General features: G+C 45.2%; 2 protein-coding genes across 28 annotated transcripts in view; one reads left to right on the top strand and one right to left on the bottom strand.

The window, feature by feature from the left end:
• Positions 1 to 7,141, top strand: part of APBB2 (amyloid beta precursor protein binding family B member 2) — a 397,255-nt gene extending 390,114 nt beyond the window's left edge. For all 25 annotated transcript variants that reach the window (XM_070068136.1, XM_051830952.2, XM_051830951.2 and 22 more), the window contains 2 exons: positions 154 to 333; positions 3,341 to 7,141. In XM_070068136.1, coding sequence (XP_069924237.1) covers positions 154 to 333; positions 3,341 to 3,508 — 348 coding nt within the window. In that variant the 3' untranslated portion in view covers positions 3,509 to 7,141. The remainder of the gene's footprint in view (positions 1 to 153; positions 334 to 3,340) is intronic.
• The window catches only part of NSUN7 (NOP2/Sun RNA methyltransferase family member 7), a 44,892-nt gene continuing 36,505 nt past the window's right edge, over positions 5,110 to 13,496 (bottom strand). For all 3 annotated transcript variants that reach the window (XM_051830993.2, XM_002709276.5, XM_070068150.1), the window contains exons 11-13: positions 11,502 to 11,625; positions 10,058 to 11,001; positions 5,110 to 10,021 (exon numbers count right to left, since the gene is read on the bottom strand). In XM_051830993.2, coding sequence (XP_051686953.2) covers positions 10,363 to 11,001; positions 11,502 to 11,625 — 763 coding nt within the window. In that variant the 3' untranslated portion in view covers positions 5,110 to 10,021; positions 10,058 to 10,362. The remainder of the gene's footprint in view (positions 10,022 to 10,057; positions 11,002 to 11,501; positions 11,626 to 13,496) is intronic.

Below are 13,496 nucleotides of genomic sequence, written 5' to 3'. Positions count from 1 at the left end.
CAAGGTATTGCTTTCCTGGAAAACACCCAGGTCCTTTCTGAGTTTGGTCGGGCAGTTGTCGTGTGCTGCCGCTCTGTTGCTGACCCACCCGTTCGTGGGGACTGCTGCCCGGCTTCCCAGGGACCCCGGGGCACTGAACGGTGTCTCTTGCAGAGCGAAGAGGAGATCTTGGTGGAGTGTCGCGTGCGGTTCCTGTCCTTCATGGGCGTGGGCAAGGACATCCACACATTTGCCTTCATCATGGACACTGGCAGCCAGCGCTTCGAGTGCCACGTATTCTGGTGCGAGCCCAACGCCGGGCACGTGTCTGAAGCGGTGCAGGCCGCCTGCATGGTGAGTAGTCCCAGCCCAATCGGGCACTCAGCCTCCCGGGTGCACAGAGTCAGTGCTGGCGGGCAGACACGTGGCCACGCCACACCTGTAAAGGCCAGTGGCCATACATACACATCAACATCTGTCACCAGCAGGCCATAAAGCCCATGCTGGTCCTGCGAGCTGATCACAGAGCCAGAAAGTTCAGTCCCCTGTGTTTGTATTTTAAGCTAAATGTTACTGCAAGAGTCCAAAAACTTCTTTTTTAAAGTTTATACGGCACAAGAGTTACAATAAGCTAAGATTAATTTATTATTGAAGAAAGAATACATTTTTTTATAAGCTCAGTGGAGAGGGGGCTGAGTGTGTTATGCCACCACTTGTGATACCTGTGTCCCATGTCGGAGTGCCGGTTTGAGTCCCAGGTGCCCCACTTCGGGTCAGTACTTGGCCTCTGCCACCCACATAGGAGATGTGGATACATCTCCCAGTTCCTGGCTTCAGCCTGGCCCAGCCCCAGCCTTTGCAGCTATTTAGGGGAGTGAACCAGCAGAAGGGAGATGTCTCTGTCTGTGTATCTCCCTCTTTGTCTGTCACTCTGCCTTTCAAGTAAACAAACAAACAAAAATCCACAAATCTTGAAAAATAAATGCAGTGTAGGCTGAGCGTGCGGTGTTTACAAAGTCCGCAGTGGCGGACAGCAATGTCCTGGGCCTTCCCGGTCACTCCCCACTCACTCGTGGACCCAAGCAGAGCAGCTCCAGGCCCTGTGAGCTGCACGCCCGGTCAGCGCCCTGCACGGGCGGCGTGGAACCATATCTGCTCGGTCCCGTTCCGTGTTAGATACAGACACTCCCCACCGAGCTCCAGTTGCCTAGACTAAGTCGCCGTGCGAGTTTGTGACATAGCTGCAGTAGGCAGTGCTTGTGCGAGCACGCTCCGCAACACTCGCACGAGGACACAGTCACCTGCCAGTGCGTCTCCCAGAACCAGTCCCCACGATCCAGCCACATGTGGCTGTGTTCACAGCAAGGTCTGGCCGAAGATCGAGTAGCCTCCTAATTGGTTAGCCGGTTCATCTGGGGACTGGTAGGGGCAGGTGCTAGGAACCAGGAGTAGATGGGGAAGTTGAGGGAGTCCCTGGTTGGTTGTCTGTGTACAGTCTGTGAGGGCACAAGGCCAAGAATATCTTACACCTTGGAGATGTGGTGGGAGGAAGGAGAGGAAGGGAGATGGGGAGGGAGATGGGGAGAGGCCTTGGGTGGGCACTCATTGCTCTGTCACAAGAACTGTGGAGCCAGGACACCATCTCCACTACACCTGCCTGGGAAGGAGCAGAGTGGGATCAGCGGATCGAGGCAGTGGTGGGGGAGGCCCTGGTGAACCTGCCAGCCCGGCGCCACGGGAGTGCGGTACAGAGTGGGCGATTTCATCAAGCAAAAATGGTGGCCCACGAGCTAGTTCATGAAATGGAGACGGATCACAAGATGGTTTTAGTCATAAAATGGGTGGCCCTCCGCCTCAGTTGCACGTTTTAAATGCTAAGGACGATTAAACGATGAGCTTCAGCCCAGGCTGCAGTTTGTTTTCTGATTCCCAGACTCCTGTTCCCTCTTGGAAACCGCATGTCCTCATTCGCTGGCTGGCTTAGTGGCCTTTGTGCGGCCAGGGCGGCGGCCCTGCCGATCCAGTGCGAGGCCTGGCGAGGGACGTCACACCTCCCCGGCCTGCTCTGAGCCCGGCTTCTCCAGCGCCCTGGCTGTCTCTAATTCCAGCCTGGGTGATTCTCCATGTGGATCGACACCATCCGAAATATGGCCTCAGCACGCGATTTTGAATGGCCTTAATTTGAGGCCTGTTGTGCAGGTGTGCAGCCGAGGCCTAATGGAGGATGTGCCGGAGAAACGTGGAGTGGGACCGAGGGAGCCTCCGTGGGAGGCACCAGCTGGGTGCGGCTGTGACTCGCCCTGGACGTGTGCACCTGCTGTCTGAGAGGACAAGCCCAGCCCGTGGCGCCACACCTGCCGGCCTCTGCATCCATGCTTTAGGCTGTGATGTGGACCTAGCGAGACTCCTCCCCCAGATGACCTAGTAAATCGTCCTCCGGCTCGTGGCCTATGGAGTATGATAGGACGTTGTGACACTGCCCTTCTCCTCGAGCGTTGCTGTAGCTATTGTAGGCTTCTCAGAAACATCAGCCTGTTCTGTAGCTGTAAAGAACCCATGGAGGCTGAAGCTGAGTTTGCAAAATGAGGCAAAGAATTATTTTACAAGTGGTTGGGTTAAAAGAAACTTGATCAGTCTTTAACATTTTAATCTAATTTTGAAGAATCACTATCTTCCCATTAATGCAAAAATAAGTGAAATGTGTTATTACATTTCTGAAGATAGAAATTATCTGTGGTGTCAGTGCTAAAAAATGACTCCATCAGGACTTAGACATGCATATAAAATGTATCCTGAAATCTTAACACAGTATTCTTGCTTATTCTCAAGCTATAGGGGTGGGAATAGCATGTCTGCATGCCTCTGTATTGCTAGGGCCATTTCTGGCATTGGACGAATGTTCCCTACGTAATTGTAACCCCTCTGAAATAATCTCCGTTCTTGAGCCATTTGACAATTGCAGAAGAGGAGGCTGGCAGAGATTTGATGACTTGGCTGGGGTCACCAGCTATGAGCTAGACAGCCGGGCTGTCTCTCCCCGAGCCGGGAGCTCGCGCCTAGTCCTCACCCCGTCCTCTGGCTTTTCCCAGCATGCCAACAGGGAGGTGTACTAATGGCAGCCTGTCGATGTTGACAACAAGCAGAGGCTGCAGATGGATGGAAGGGCAGGAGGCAAATGCCAAGCACCTTTGCCGAGTCTAACGATCCTTTAGGAGAATTTAAAACGACTGCATAAAGAAAAAAACTCTCGGATTTATGTTTAGGAGGTTAGGCCGTTTGCTTTTGGGAGTCAGTGCCAGTGATTAAGTCACATTAAACAAGAAGGAAATGCCTTATTCAAACGTTTTCCGTTTCATTTCAGTTGCGGTATCAGAAGTGCTTGGTAGCCAGGCCGCCTTCCCAGAAGGTGCGGCCGCCTCCCCCGCCGGCAGACTCGGTGACCCGGAGAGTCACCAGCAACGTGAAGCGAGGGGTCCTGTCCCTCCTTGACACTTTGAAACAGAAGCGCCCCGTCCCCGAGACGCCGTAGCGGCCGCGCCCAGCCGCAGGGCCAAGAGCTGCACTCCAGACCCGGGCCTCCCGCTCCGTGGCTGCCGCCTCGTGCGCACGGGCGCGCTCCCGCACCAGTGTTAGACAAGCATGCTCTCTCGTCTTGCTTGCCGCCATCCTGTGATAGGAAACGAAGCATGACTACTTGTTTTTTGCTGTCAGTCAGTCACCTCGCGAGCAGTGGGAGGTCTTTTTCTTACTGTAAATATTGTGGACATCGCTTAAGTTCACGCACGCAGGGAAGAGTGCGGCCACACCGTGCCCCGTGAGCTAGGCACCGGTGCCCGAGGCCGTCCCGCCGGCTCCTGGACTGGCTCTGCCCCGAGGCCGGCCACCTTTGAGTCCTCCAGCACTTGGCCCTGTTGTTAGCCTGGGAGTAGACACTGCGTAGCGGCCACCATTGTACTGTACAAATACGAGGAGTCTTTGTTTGAATTTTTCATGAAGTTGAACCTGTTGGTTGAGACGTGTGGCTGTTGGCATCAGTCTAGAAACCGACAGACAGCCTTCCTGGACGAGCTCTGACACACGGACGCCATTTCATGTCTACAGCTGTTTGTGGGATGTTGGAAAAAGTAAAACTCTAAAATTGATGAGAAACTAAATTTGCAAAAATTAAAGTGGAACAAAAAGTAGCCTTTCTTTTCAGATGGTTTTCAAACCAATTATTTTAAAAGAGATGAACAAAATCCATGCATTTCGGGTGGGACACATTTCAAACTTCTGCCTTATATTGTACAATGCAGCTAGAGAATTATATAGTTCACCAAGGCCATTCTCTACACACACATGAAAATGAAATACTCCTCATAACCCCTTCATCCTTAGTTCAACAATTAGCTAATATGCAATTTCAACCCAAGGAAGTGTCATTTTATGTCTTTGGCGTATCCCCGTGATGTTATTTTTGTTAGCCCACATCCTAGAGGCCAATGTTATGCTGGACTTCTGCACCTAGCTCAGTCTTACTCCAATTTTTTTGTCCAGAAAGCTGTCTGTCCATCACCTATTGTCCATGGCAACAAATTACCTTAAGTTGAACCTTTCTTCAATTTGTGTGTTTAATAATTGATATTTGTTGAATGCAACTAGATATATTTTAAAATTTATTTTTTTTCCATTTTGCTTTTGAGATTTAAAAACTTCATATCAGAACAAATATCCATAGGGATCATGGACTATTTAAGAAAGTTTCCCAAAAACAGCATTTTACTGCTTTTTATGTAGATAAGAAACTCTAGCTGTAAAGATACACACATTTAGACCTGTTGACCTTGTTGTTTTCAAAAGAAAATCGCTAAGGATATCAATCTCAATATTAGTCTCATTTACTTTTTAATGTCAGAATTAACGTTTACAGCATCTAGTTAGAGTAATACTTTATGTTTCTATATTGCTATGTACTTGTCAAAATGATTTCCACATTCTTATCACATATGAGCCTTATAAAACGGTAGAGAAAGTACCACACTTGAGAAATTAAAATATGAAGTACCAAGAGGCTGAAGCTACTGGCCTACCACCTCCCCAAAGGTAACGAGAGCGCTAGGGCTAGGACACATGGCTCCCAACCCCTGGTGCTTGCTGGGTGATGCTGCCCCCATCCAGTCAGGAAGGGCCCTTCCAAGATCACTGGGCTTCAGAGTAGACAGAGAAGAGCAGTTTTGAGGATAGCCATTGGCGGGCAGTCTCAGAGTTCCCCACTCAGTGTAAGTAGAGAGGTATGTCCAGCTAGCAAATGACCCAGCTTGCAGCACGCCTCAGATGGATTGCAGAGGACAGGGTTCGACTTCAGCTCAGCCTGTTCCATCTGTGAGATTTTCCCGTGGATGATGTTCCTTGTGGTAGGCCTTCCTCACTCATGGAATTAGCCCCAGAGAACCTGACGCCACCAGCGGGTGGCCTCCTGCCTGCCCTTCCTGCCTGGAACTCCTGGCAGGGGCCTGTGGGGACAGGAATGGCTCGCTAGCACCTCACGTCACGACAGAAGTGATTCTGCTTTAGGAATGATTATACCTCTCTCCAGCTGACACTCTGCTATCTGACTAACCAGTGCCATTGCAAGTTTCCCATTAGGAGACTCCTGACTGCCCTCTGAAAAGCTGTTCAGAATTCAGTTAGGATCTTTTGTCTTGATATCTACCGCATAATGTGTTAGTGTGATAAACTTCCAAGTTCTAAACAGGAAATCTACTTTTATATTGCAAATCTCTACCAGAACCCCTTGTTCGGTTTTTAAAAGCATTTATTTGTTTGTTTTCAGAATCAGGAATACTGAGCTAGCTTTACGTAGCAAACAGATTTATATATGCAATTATGAGATGCATTAAGATGAATGATAGCCTTTACATACTGAAAACTTTACTGCACATTTTTTGTGTTGAAAATAGCTTTGCATACTAAATGCAAATTAATTTTGTAAAATTAATTATGTTAAACGGTATGTTCGGACACTTTCTGCCATGGCCAAAAAGTATGTATGAAAGTATGTATGTATTTGTCTGTGAAAGGATGCCAGTGTTTTACCTGGTACCTTAGTGACACTTCAGTTATCTATGCATTCTTTATATCTGTGATGCAGTAAACAGGCAGCCATGTTCAGTATGCCTTGTGTGTCTTGGCATTTTTTTTAATTAACCTGTTAAATACAGCTTAAATATTTTTATTTTATTTATTCTATTTTTACTGAAATATACTGCATTGTTGTGTTACTGTATTCTCTTTACTGGATAATTATCTCACAACCTATCCAGGTCTGTGTATTCTCAGTGAACTATACATTGCCTAAAAGGTGGTTTTCTAATGACTTGTAGTCACATTTCTACTGGAAAATGTAGAGGAAAAGGCAAAATGCTCCCTGTTCCTTTTAGTTTTTAAAAGCAGCTAGATAGACACAGGCCTGCCACCTCAACTGTGTGCTCCTGGGCGGCGCCAAGGGGCCAAGCCAACCTGCCCACGGCTACAGACCTTACTTTGCAGACCCAAGCACTGCGCGGTGCTTCACGGCGATGCCCTTCATGGCACGTGTGAGTTCACCTCGGCGCTAGACATGTCCACGTGCCCTTTGTCTCCCCCGGCTCAAAGATCATCCCTGGTTAATTAGGACCACTGGTTTTTGTCTGTCTGTCTCATTGCATGAAGGGACATTACACCCACCTCCACTTCTTGTTGATAAACTGTTGGCACTGCTACTTCTTCTAAAATCCACCTTCTGAGTTTAAGATAGACACTTACAAGAGTACCCCGTTACACAAGGCCCGGGACTGGAGGCCCCGGGGTGCCCCTCCTGTCCTCAGATGACACTCTCATTTGTAAGCATTGCAACACAAATCCAGGACCTCACAAGCAATGTGAAAAACATTTCCTGTTATGAGCACAATGTAATGAATAAAGCCAAGAGCTCTCTAGTGGGCCAGGCTTACGCTAATCCACGCCTCATGTGTCAGTCAGTCAAGTTTGATTTCCCTCCCTCACACTGTATCCAGGAGAGCAGTCCCTGGCATCCAGAGCGGCTTGTTCATCCCCAAAGAAGGGTTTTTCCTTTCTGTCCCTTTGCTGTTGACCATTTTTACAAAATGTAATATGTTGTGAAAATAAATTTAGCTGCATAAAATGTCTGGCTCATTTCTCTACCATCTCAATCATAAAGACAAGGACTGGGAATGTACATGGACCGTCTCTCCAGTGTTCAGTTTATTTTTACCTCGAATTAAGTTCTTAGAAACATCTTAATGTAAGGTCCTGCTTTGACTAGCTCTTGCATATTTCCACCTGGTAAGAACTAGGAAATCACTTTGCACTCTGAGTGCTTGTGCTGCCCATGCTAGGTGATCGAGAGAGACAGCCGGCATCCTGGACGCAGAAGCTGCTTCGTCCCAACTCGAGCCTCGTAAGCTGTCCATCTAGGGTTAAGATACTTGAGCACAAAGAAGTCTTTGATTTCATTGAAGAGCTTGATGTTAAAGAATGAAGAATAGAGGCATACAGGCACTTGTTCCATAGTGAAAGGGAACTAGAAAAATCTGGTTTCATTGAGCTGTTAGGACACATGGAAGATAAAGACAATTTCAAATACATACCCACGTTTCGTTCAAACTGTGCCACCCCCAGTTGTTTCTCTCACTCTGTTAAAGGCAGCGACTCTCAAAAACAAAAGTTCCTTTGGGTTTCAGGTGCTGTGTGGGAGCAAATAATTTCAGGTGGTGATCTGAATCTGCTATTGCACTATCTGGACCCATTATTCCACTACTTTACATTATTGCAGCACATTTCTCTAAGAAGTTCAAGAAAGTAAAATGCCAAGCAAAAAGTGTAATCAATATTATGCTTCACTAAAATTCTCTCATTGGTTTTATCCAAAGCATTTTCCCTTTTTACACTACCTGAAGTGTTCATCCATCCTGGCCTTCAAAGATTTTGAAAGAAGAAAACTGCAGCCTTGACTAATGAATGTTTTAATTTAGAATCTTCGTAGACTTCAAAAGACAAAAAAGGAACTTAGTACCAAGGTGTGTATAGGAAAAGAGGAAGGTAGTGGCTAGAAATTGTGACACCAATCGCAGGCTCCAAGAGAGTTTAAAGAATATCTTAAATTATTTCATAACAATGGGAACTTCTTATAAAAAATACACTTGAAAATAAAAATCTCAGACCTGCTATTTGTGGACAATGGCATATTTTTCAACCTCAGATGGATGAGGGCACAGGAAAAGAATAAAACATACCTGGGATGAAAATACCAGCTCTTTAAACAACATCACTTATTTGAAAAGCAAAGCCAGAGAGAAACAAGCGGAGACAGCGAGATCTTCCATCTACTGGTTCACTCCCCAGATGCCCACAACAGCCAAGGTGGGCCCAGGCTGCAGCCAGGAGCTGAGAACTCCATCTGGGTCTCCCACGTAGACAGCAGAGAACCAACTACTTGGGACATCATCTGCTGCCTCACAGGTGCGCAGTGGCAGGAAGCTGGATTGGAAGCAGTGCAGGTCTGTACCCCAGTCACTCCAGAGTGGAATGCAGGTGTGCCAGGTGGCGGCTTAACTTGCTCTGTGCCAGTGCCTACACCCCAGATACCAGCTCTTTCTGTTCAGTTAAGCCACGCTGCCCTTCCAGGGGCATGGGATACACTCAGATTTGAGAGGCAAAAAGAATGAAACACTACAATTTTAGAGCACAGAGATAGTTTCTTCATTTCTTTTTAAATCAGTAGAATAAGGTAAGCATTTAAAACAACTCTGTACTATAGAGTCATAACCAACATGAGGAGTCCTTTGGGGATTCAAAGTAGTGACAAGTCCGGTTCAAGCATCAAGTCTTGTTTCCGGGGGCAAGCATTGTGGCACAGTAGGTTAAGCTACTGCTTAGAATACCACATCCCAGATTGGAACAGCTGGTCGAATTTCTGATCCAGCTTCCTGCTGGTGGACCAGGGAGGCAGGGGAAGATGGGTCAAGTGCTTGGATCCACCATTCGTGGGAGACCAGGATAGGGTTCTTGCTTCCTGGTTTCAGTCTGGCCCAGCCCCTCCCATTACAGCCAACTGGGAAGTGAGCCAGCAGGTGGAAGATCGATATCTGTCTGACTCTTTCTGTCTTCCTCCCTTCCTCCCTCCCTCTGTCCCTCTGCCTTTCAAGTAAATGAATAAATAAAAATAAAAATAAAAAAATTAGAATTAAAAAAGTCTTGCTTTCTTCCCTGACTCATTTTGCTGATAAATGTAAATCTGTAGCTAAAGGAAAAATGTTATTAAAATTAAATTTACCTCACTTCAAATGAGAAAGAATGGAATGTTAGAGCTGAAATAGATCTAAATACTTATCTTGGAGATGATAAATGTTCTAAAATTGTGCCTCTTGAGCATTTAAGAATTTATATAACACTTGTAGACAACTGAGTTCTGAAAATAAAACTGTAAATCCAAATTTTATGAATGTGTCTATGAACTTCTTTAAACATTAAGATTTTAAGTTGCAATTTATTCTAATTCATGTCAATTTGTTTCCATGATGGAAAAAAAAATCTGTGGACCCCAAAATGATAATCATCCCAATTCTTGATAGGCAATTGATAATACTTTCAAGAGGAATTGACATTTAATATAATTAACAGTGCTACAGTGTATTTTAATTGTGCATCAGGAATGATTTGCCAAAGTTTGATTACTATGTGCCATTTGAAATGATTTGTAGATTTTGTTGTATCACCTGATCTTTGAATAGAATCAGAAATCTTCATGGGTTTCTTCAACAATAGATATCACACGTATTCAGAATCCCCGAAGTTCTTCCAAAGAGAAATGGACATCTGAGCTACATTCACCTGCTACTTTGCAATCTCCTTTGCTTCTTACAGTTTTATATTTAAGGGGAATGAGTCGACCTTGATCGTGACTGACAGTTGAACAGCAATGGTCTGCTTCTACAGAGCAGTCTTGGCTGAGAGGGCCAGCCTCTGCACGGCTGCCTCTCTCGGGTGAAGCTGGAGAAGCAGCCTGCTGGAGGCAGGCAGTACTCCCTGCGGGAGGAGCCTGCAGCCTGATGCCCAGACTGGAAGTGAACTGAAGTGAGACAAGTTCTAAGCGCTGACATGGAATCTACACTGGACGTTCTGAAACAGGCCAGCACTGAGCTAGTGAAACCTGGGAACTCCACTTCATCCCCTACACTGTGCTCTCTGGTCCTAATTCTCTGAGTAAGCATATCACATTTAGAAGATCCTACATGACCAGAAGGATGTGTCTCTTCTGGAAGGGATGTCTAACCTTCCAAGAAATACCAGGCTTTGGAAAACAGTAAGGCAACTGTTCTTGGTCCCTGTACAAAAGCAAGACAGTCAAAGCCATGGTCGAGGGTGCCTGAGGAGGGAGGAAGGTAAGTTTTCTTTAGGCTTTTCTCCTCTTCTGGTTATTGATGGTGAGGAAATGTAGCCGGGCACAACAGTCTTGGGTCCAACGCATCGACAGTAAAAATGCTGAGCTGGGAACCGGGCTCTGAGCCCTTCAGGATTTGAGAATGGCAACATGACTGGAGGCAAAACGATCTCAATAGGTTTCAGAGCAACCATTTTGTCTTCTGGTCGATGTCTTACAAAGTTTGTCTGCCGTTCATATAGTCTGGAGGGATAGGTGTTCTTCAGAAATGTAGGCACCAAGGGCTGGGTGCACGGCTTGATGGGTTTTCTGATCTGGGAGGAAGCACCCACCTGAGGGGTAGTTTTCTGTGGAAGAGAGGTTTTCACTGCCAATGTCTCGGAATGGTTGGTGTTTGCTTTAGTTTCGCGATGCACGAACTCAGCAATTTTTACTTGGATGCCATTATTGTCATTAATGGAAGCTTTTGGCAAGGATGTTTTCGATTTCTTCTTTTTCTTCTCCCGTTTTGATGATTTGCCCAACTCGATCCCCTCCAGCAGACCCTTTGCAGCAGCTCGGGCCAACACGTCTTTCACAGACACTGTCTCGGTTGGGTCCCGCTGTGGTGACAGAAGCAGACATTTAGTATGGGAGTCAGCTGTGACTGCTGTGTGCATTAACAAACCCTCATCAGTGTTTGAGTGAAAAATAAAAGGAGTCTTTTATTATACCAGAAGAAATGGTTTTTAGGGTCTTAGTCTCTACAGTATGTCATAAGCTTTAGCAAATGGTTCTCACCACCACCACCACCCCCCTTAACTTTAGAAACCTGGTAGAAAAAAAGGATGACACAGCTTTTTTCTTACATGTGAGGGAAGATGCAGTAGATGGTGACAAAGTGCATGAGGCAGGGGGTGGAGGGCAGGCAACAGAGAAACACTGTGGAGCACTATGAAGAATAAGAATTAAGTGAAATACAGCAGTAATTCTCTCTCCTGCCCTGTAGCCGTTGATCAGATACAAGCACCCTAGCACACAATGTTTACAAAGTTCCCGAGCTCCTCTGAGGAGCGCTTACCATTCCCAAGTGTGGCATCAACTGGGATGTGTTCTTCCTTACCTCTCTTGTTAAAATAGAAAGAAAACAACCATTGTTGATTTCTGACGGTTCCATTCTGAAAAATTTATCAGTAGACAGCTGGATTTCCTTTAAGGAGCACAGTGGAAGAACAGGAGGACTGAGCCTGCCAAAGGAAGGAACGAGCACTGCAGAGTTAGAATGGCTTCTGTGCCCAGAAAGGAGGTGAACTGCAACTAAATTCCTTCTGTTATGGTCTACCAATCATTAGAGTAAAATTGCCAAATAAAATAAAATACACAGGCAATCATTTTCAAAATACTAGGAATTAAAAGCTCTAATATTTTATATTACCTCATAATATATATCATGCTTCCCAAGTTCTCCATCTTTAAACAACTATGCTAAGAATAACGAACTTTTAGCAAACTAAAAGCTTTTCCTCCCCAAGTCACTAATGAATTAACAAGAGCCTTCCATTATCAAAACAGGTCAATATGGATAGTAATCACAGAGGTATGGCCCAGCGTTTCCTGTTTCCACGTGCTACTGAAACACAAAAGGTGTGACTTCCTTCTTTTAATTACTTTTTGCACAATTACATTATAAAAATATAGCCCAGGACAGTCATTTGGGGCAGCACACTACTTTATGGAAGGTTAAGTGAGAAAAGTTCTAAGCACTGACACAGAAGTGACACTGGACATTCTAAAAGAGGCCAGCACTGAGCTAGTGCACCCTTGGAACTCTGCTTCATCCCCTACATAATGAAGTGCATGGGTTGCAGTTCCGGCTCCATTTCCAATTCCAGCTTCCTGTAATAAACATCCTGGAAGACAGTAAACAATGGCTTAAGTACTTGGTCCCTACCAACCTTGTGATGGACCTGGACTGAGTTTCTGGCTTGCAGCTTTAGCCTGGCCTAACCCCACCTGTTGTTGGCATTTGGGGAGTAAACCAACGGATGGAAGATTTCTCTTTCTGCTTTTCAAATACATAATAATAATAATAATATATATGCTTATCTTTTTAAAAATATGTATTTATTTACTTAACAGGCAGTGAGAGACTAACAGAGTTCCCAGCCACTTGTTCACTCCCCAGAGGCCCACAATGGAACACAATGGACACTCAGTCCAGGTCCCCACACGGGTGACAGGAACCCAGTTACTTGAGTCATCAGCATTCACAGGAGGCTGGAGTCAGTAGCCAAGTCTGGGAATCAATGCAGGCACTGCAATATGGGATACAGGCATCTTAACCAATGGCCTCACTGTGAGGCTAAATGCCTCCCTCCCAACCACATTATTTTTCTCAATCATCTTTTGAGCATTCAAGGATGAGTCATACAGTGTTATATGTTATACAGTGTTCAAGATGGTATGTAATGACAAAAGACTGTCAGAAGTATAAAAATTTTAATCACTAATATTTTTCAAGTTAAATTTTGATTTAATATTTATTTTCTCATTTATTAGTACATTCATGAATAATCATTCTTATATTTCTGCTTTTTAGAATTAGAGTGAATTTAATAAGCTGAAACAGTAAATATCCTATATGAATTAAAGTACCTGTCTTTTCTAAAATTTAAAACCAATATTTATTCATTCATTATTTTCCTACTATATACAAAGCACATGAATAAAACATTAATTCTCTTAAATAGCTTACAATTTGGGGAAACAAATCAACTTACAATAATATAAAAAGACCAAATAAGAATGTTCAGCCAAGTGGAGAAAAGATTTTGTAGGAATACATTGTAAGGTACAAGAATTTTGGCCATGGGAAGTGGCAAACCCGTGAAAAGTTCACAGAGCAGCATCAATGCTCTCTCAAAGAGTAAGTAGTAACACCGAGATAAAGAAGGCAAGGAAGCATCAACAGAAGCATACGCATCATGAACAGGCACGTACAGCAAGTGTTTCATGTGGCTGGGGCAGAACGTGAGTAAGGAGATACAGAGGTCACTCAGGATTGGGGCAGACATACAGGACCTAGAATGACATGCAAAGACTGGCAGTGATGATAAGT

The sequence above is a fragment of the Oryctolagus cuniculus genome, chromosome 2 (genome assembly GCF_964237555.1).
Source record: "Oryctolagus cuniculus chromosome 2, mOryCun1.1, whole genome shotgun sequence".
NCBI classification, from domain to species: Eukaryota; Metazoa; Chordata; class Mammalia; order Lagomorpha; family Leporidae; genus Oryctolagus; species Oryctolagus cuniculus.
Note: the sequence above shows the minus strand (reverse complement) of the source record. Positions and strands in the feature narration are given on the sequence as shown.